Source organism: Camelus ferus, chromosome 13, assembly GCF_009834535.1.
Source record: "Camelus ferus isolate YT-003-E chromosome 13, BCGSAC_Cfer_1.0, whole genome shotgun sequence".
NCBI classification, from domain to species: Eukaryota; Metazoa; Chordata; class Mammalia; order Artiodactyla; family Camelidae; genus Camelus; species Camelus ferus.
The window spans coordinates 16,926,807-16,932,806 of NC_045708.1; the positions used below are offsets into that span (position 1 = coordinate 16,926,807).

Below are 6,000 nucleotides of genomic sequence, written 5' to 3' on the forward strand. Positions count from 1 at the left end.
GGAGTGGCGGGGCTTGTGGAGAACTGGAGGCTCCCTGCCCAGCCTCAAGGGATTCAGACTAGAAAAGTTAAGACCCTGGGCCAGCCCCATCTAGGGTTGCCGACCTAAATTCTATTATAGGGTGCTAGTGACCGCTAGCTTTCATTCTTCAACTCAAAATTAATTTTTATTTTAGCTACACAAGATGGAACTCTCTCCAAAACATCATCTCCCAGCCTTCACTAAGACAGCAGTCACAGTGCTGGTGCAAAGTACTGCTTAATACTTAACACTGCTTAATAAAGTACTCTGGGAGGCAGGCGTGTTCTCAGGGCTGACTGAGGTGCCCCTGCTCTAAGTGGCCCCAGGGTTTGTGTGTCCACTTTTTATATTATTTCCTCATCTCTTGCTATTAAGCTGTTTGTTGTCTGTCATTCGTGCTGTGACCTGCGTATAGCGGCTCCGTGTCAATCTTCTCATTTGACCCAAGTTGTTCGAATCGTGTAGAAAATTAATATAAATAAGCTCCGAATTGGGGCCTTAAGGTTTCTCCCAGGAGTTAAGTGCATGAGCTTTATTTAGTGCATGGACTTTGTAAACATCTAATCTGGCTGCTCAGATACCTTTTTTGCTTACTTCCTTGTTTCTCGGCTGTGTTCCGGATAGATGAGGGCGCTGGATAGCTGAATTCCAGATAGGTGAGGTGTCAACTCTGTGTGGGCAAGTATGTGTATGTACACGTGTGTTTGTGTGTTTATCAACTGTGTATGTGCATACGTCTATATGAATATTTGCATATGCATATATAGAGATGTATTTTCTGGTAGAAGGTAGAAGGTAACCTAAGGTAATCTTACACATCAGTGTTCCGTGGTCTGTTTGTGGATGTGGCTCTCGCTTCTTCTTTGTGCCTTGTGATTGGTGGGAAGTCGGACTTTGGAGAAAGGAGACCCTGCCCTCTTGCTGTGGCGTATCAGGATTTCTGAGTAGACATGGGTTCGTACTATGAAGAGGAGCATGGGCTTGGAGTTCAGATGACCTGGATTCAAATCCCAGCTCCACCACCTACCTGCTGAGCGACCTTGGGCACCTGGACCCCCCAAGGCCTCTGCCCTCACTTGTAAATTGGGGTTCCTTTTCCCAGGGTTGTGGGATGATAGGTTAAAGACCCCCTCGCACAGTGTCTGGGACCTGGTAGATGCCTGGTTGCATTTGGTTTCATTTGCCTTTTGCTTTAAAAAAAAAACTTTGACGATTTCAAGCACTTGTTTGACCTGATGGCAGGTAGAACATATGAAGAAAACTGCTTACACAGAGTTGCTTTTCAGCTGGTTTCCCTGTTTGGCATCAGGACCTTGCTCTTGGTCTACCTAGAATAGTATCTTCACAACTGACCAGTAGCCATGGTTCAAGAAGCAACAAATTCCAAAAATCCACTCTGTGTCACAATTGGGAGAAGCTTTAAATAAGCCTTTTAGCATCCAAAAGACTTCTAGAAAATGAGAAGGAGAAAAGCAGTCCCTGAAGGCTGGGAGCTGGCCTGGCTCCCACAGCTGGGCCTTGGTGTTCGTGGCTGACCACAGAGCACTTCACAAAACATCATCAGACAAAGTCACCGTGTGACTGTGATGGATCAAGACGCAAACAGGACCACTCCGTTATCATGTCCAAACACAGGCAGAACATGAACATTGTCCAAACCACAAAAAAAGAGCAGCCATCCCCCTAACATGAGTGACTGCTGCTTCCTGACCAATCGCAGAGTTAGTGTCCAGCTAGTCTTCTTTCCTTCTAGGTAAGAATCATTAGGATCCCGTTATAGGACTATCCCCACTTCCTGACAGCAGCCATCCAAAGCAAAGCCCTGCTTCCTTCAACCCTCCCTGAATCACCTAACACAAGCCAAATCTTGCAGTAAGTCCTTTCTGATACCCGCGTACTGAAACACTCCACAGTGCTTATGGTGAACATCTCCTTCATCGCAATGCGTCAAGAAACCCAAATTTGTTAGACTGTGGGTGTATTCCTGGTGAGTTTTGGCTAGAGACCACTGATAAAATTAAACTGTGCCTGGTAAGCCAACTCTCTTCCCTGAGATATAGGCAACCCCTCATCTTCTCCCAATCTGCCTCCCCCACAATCCAAACGACAAACTCTTAAACTGTACCCTTCAAATTCCCACCTGTGCAAAGTGGAAGCAAAGGGCCTTCCACAGACTGGGTCTCCCCAAGCCACTTGCAGAGTGGAATGAGAGCACAGGCTTTGCTATCAAATCCCAGCTCTGTCTCTCATTAGCTGTGTGACAAGTTTACTTTACCTCTCTGAATCTCTGTGTTCTTATCCAGAAAAGGAGGATAGTAGCATACTTCTGTCATAGGATTTTTGAGGATTAAGTGCAGGTGTATAGAGAGTACACACAGCATTCTGGTTAAGAGTGTGGGCTTCAGAATTTAAACCACCTGAGTTTGAACCCTGGCACTGCCACTTAGCTTGGTGACCTCAAGCAAGTTCCTTAACCACCAGCTGCCTCATTTTCCTAATTAGTAGTTGTGAGAATCACATGAGATAAAACTTTATAACGATTTAGACTAGTGTCTGCCACCAACTAAACATTCAGTGCTCATCAGCCATCATCATTACTGCTACTGTTGTTACTATTACTGTTTAAAGCACTCAGCCCAGTGCCTAGGGCATATGAAGCAGTCAGATGTCAGCTGTTACTATCACCATAGTTTCATGGAAGATACTTTGCATTCAATTTCTTATGACTCAGCCAAGGGCTAAGAGAATTTGAAGGATCTTAATTCCCTACCAGGAAAAGAATTGGCCTCAGAGGAGACCACATCCCACCTGGCTAGGGGAATTGTAGAACACGTTTACAGAAATAACTGACTAAAGTCTTTGCCCTCAAATGTAGGTAGAAATCCAACATGAGTATGCACAGAATAAGCAAAACCGCACCCTACGCCATATGTGGATCAGGGATGTTAGGGTTAAAGGTCAGAACTCTCCCTCTGAGCATTACAAATACACGGTGTCACCATCACATATTCGTGACACAAAAGTTACTCTCTCTTCTCAACAGTATAATGAAGTTTTCTGGATCCTGATTTCATTCAGCAGAAAAGCACTGGCATCTACTACGTTCAGCCACAGTGCTGGTTCCGCTCCCCCTATGGCCCAGACATTCCCACCTTGTTCTGAGCCAACGGGTGTTTTCTCTTGACAGTGGCTGGTCTGTGTGCATATTTCCTGAAGGTTCATCCTTTGTTGCTTAGCAACCGTTATATTTCTAATGTATATTTATGGGGCTCTTTTTTCAATCTAAAGCATTCAGGAAATTGACAATGACCATGATTAGCTCCTGAGCACGGTAATTAGTCTGTGGCGGGATAGAGGAAGCTACGGTCTCCTTTGGCCCCCTGACCACATCATGACTGAGGAGGGGAATGGATTTCATTTCAGGTATGCAAACCATGCATGACAAGGGGATGACAGTGCAGCCTGACCTCAAAGCTTCTTTCTCCTACGGGGCCCTGGAAAACAATGACAACATTTCTGAGATCTACGCTCCTGCCACACTGCCCGTCATGCAGGAAGAACATGGCTCCAGAAGCGCCTCTGGGGTTCCCTACCGAGTCCTGGAACACACCAAGAAGGAATGAGCCTGCCTCGAAGGAGACTCACCTGCCCTCCATTTATAGCTGCTCAAGCCGTGCTGACAGTGGTTCAACCCTTAATTCTGAAACTTGGCTTTCAAGTCTTTTTTTTTTTTTTTTTAATCCAAGAACTCTATGGACAAGGATCTTGAAAAGCCTTTGACTCTGGCAAAGAGTAGATTATCCTGGTCCTGGAAATTTCAAATGATGAGGATGGGGGTGGGGGTTGAAAGCAGTATTCTAGGTGAGGGGTATGGAGTTCAGCCCAACCAGTTTTGCAAAGTCTTTGTCATCTTTGAGGATGGTGACTGAAGCTTCCCCCAGTCAGTGACCAAAGGTGGCCACATTCTTCAGAACTGAAACAAGGCCGAGATTCTGCTCTTACTTTCCAAATCCACTGAAAGGCTGGAGACCGCTAAGTCCAGTCTTCCCCCACCTCCTGTGCAGACCTGATCTCTACCCGGCTCACTGATTCTGTACCTGTGATAACACTTGTGTCACCTTCACATGGCATGGTGAGCCAGCCCTGGGTGTAACATTCTGTCACTCGCCTGTTAGACGTGCACATCCGCTTTCTGATTGTGCATTTCCAGCGAACATGTGCTTGATGTCTTTGTACTGGATCTACCCTGAAAACTAATTTGGTTTTGGTTCTGTGAACTACATGATTGCTTTCCTCCCCAATCCCCCAACCAAAGAAACTGAGACCTAAGAGAAGGGGAAGAAGAAGAAAGACAGGAGCAGGGGTGATGAGACTTCCGCCCATAAAGGAAGAAAAATCCCTTTTCATTTTGCAAAAGGTGATTGCATCACTTATAAAAGGACAGACAGGCAACCTGGCTGTTTCCTGTGTATTTTCCTGCACATCTGGTTCCCTCTGGGAGAACCAGGGGTGCTCATTTCAGAGACAGCCTCGCTCACTCTCCTCCGTCCTCTCCTTTCTACATCGACAAACCAAACCTGAGTCATTGATTAACTTCCTTGGTGTCGGTAGACTCTTTGGGTCCTCATTCCTGAGCACATATATCTGGGAGAAGTAAGCCTTCTCAGAAATGGGGCTGCTGTGTCTGGCCGGCTGCATACACAAACGTCTTCCCCTAGACTGACTGTGTACTATTGAGAATGGCAGATAAAGCTTTGCAAACTCTCATGAAAATAAAGCTCCCTTAGAGAGTTTATTTAAAATGCAGATTCCTACACCCCAACCACAGACACACTGATTAAGTGGGACTGGGACCAGGCCCAAGAGTCTGCATTCTTAACTGACAGCACATGTGATTCTGGGGCAGGTAATCCAAATATCACACACCTTGAAAGCCTGATAACTGAGAGGAATGGTTTGCTAAAAGCCCGACACACCCCTGCTGGGAAGTCGAAATTACCGTTCCTGGTTCCTCTTGGGGGTTCATTTGGCAGGCCGAATAATCCCCATAGGGTTTATGGCATTTCTCCATCCAGTGATTACTCACTAGAACTACACTTAACAGCTTTCTTAGGCAACCTGGAACCAAGAGGCAAGATAACAGTGTTAATAGACCAGTGTTGATAGATCATTAACCTTTATGGATTGTGCTTAATACTGATTTAGTACCTTGACTTCAAAACCGACGTCTGTTTCCTGTGATAACCACTTCTCTATTGCGTCTTAACCACTTCTGTATTGTGTCTTACATGCCTAAGAAGGTAACAGACAGTGACTTTTTTTCCTTTAGGATAGGTGTCAACTTAATTAAACAATATTCATGAGACACTTACTCTGTGTTAAACATTTGGATGGTAAGGGTTACAAGAAAAAGACATGGTTTCTGCCTCCAGGCCAGCAGTGGGAGACACAAACACCCCAGTGCAGCAGCAGACCACAGAAAGTGAGAGTTATGGAGGCCCTGCTAAAGGTCACAGGCCCCGAGCCCAGAACTGGGTATTCAAAATTGGAGATGATTTTGGCTCCACTCATTGGTGGGTGGCAACTAAAATCTAGCTAAGATTTGAGCAAAGCAGAGAAAGTAAAGTGATCACCCCTGGGCAGAAGGGCCAGCATTTGTAAAGGCACAGAGATGGGTTGGGAGGTATCAAAGAGTGAGCCAGGATAGGTGGCGGGAGAGGAGCCTGGAAAGATAAGCAGTGGAGGTGGAATCTTGGAGAGACCTGAATGCCTACAGGGCATGGGAGCCATTGATGGTTCATGAGGAAGAGAATGGCAGGATGAGCACTGATTGGAAAGTAGGCCTTGTGCAGTGTGGAGGAAAAGTCTAAAGGGGTGATAAAAGCCACTTTTCAAGATCAGGCTGTACGCTGCAAGAACAAAACACTTAAGGGGAATTAAAATCCAATTTTGCTGCTATTCAGATTTTCCAGGCAATGG

General features: G+C 45.8%; 1 protein-coding gene across 3 annotated transcripts in view; it reads left to right on the forward strand.

Annotated features, from left to right (window-relative positions):
- NIPAL3 (NIPA like domain containing 3) overlaps positions 1-5,392 on the forward strand; it is a 45,712-nt gene extending 40,320 nt beyond the window's left edge. For all 3 annotated transcript variants that reach the window (XM_014563323.2, XM_006189517.3, XM_014563324.2), the window contains exon 12: positions 3,445-5,392. In XM_014563323.2, coding sequence (XP_014418809.1) covers positions 3,445-3,644 — 200 coding nt within the window. In that variant the 3' untranslated portion in view covers positions 3,645-5,392. The remainder of the gene's footprint in view (positions 1-3,444) is intronic.
- The last annotated feature ends 608 nt before the right edge of the window (positions 5,393-6,000 follow it).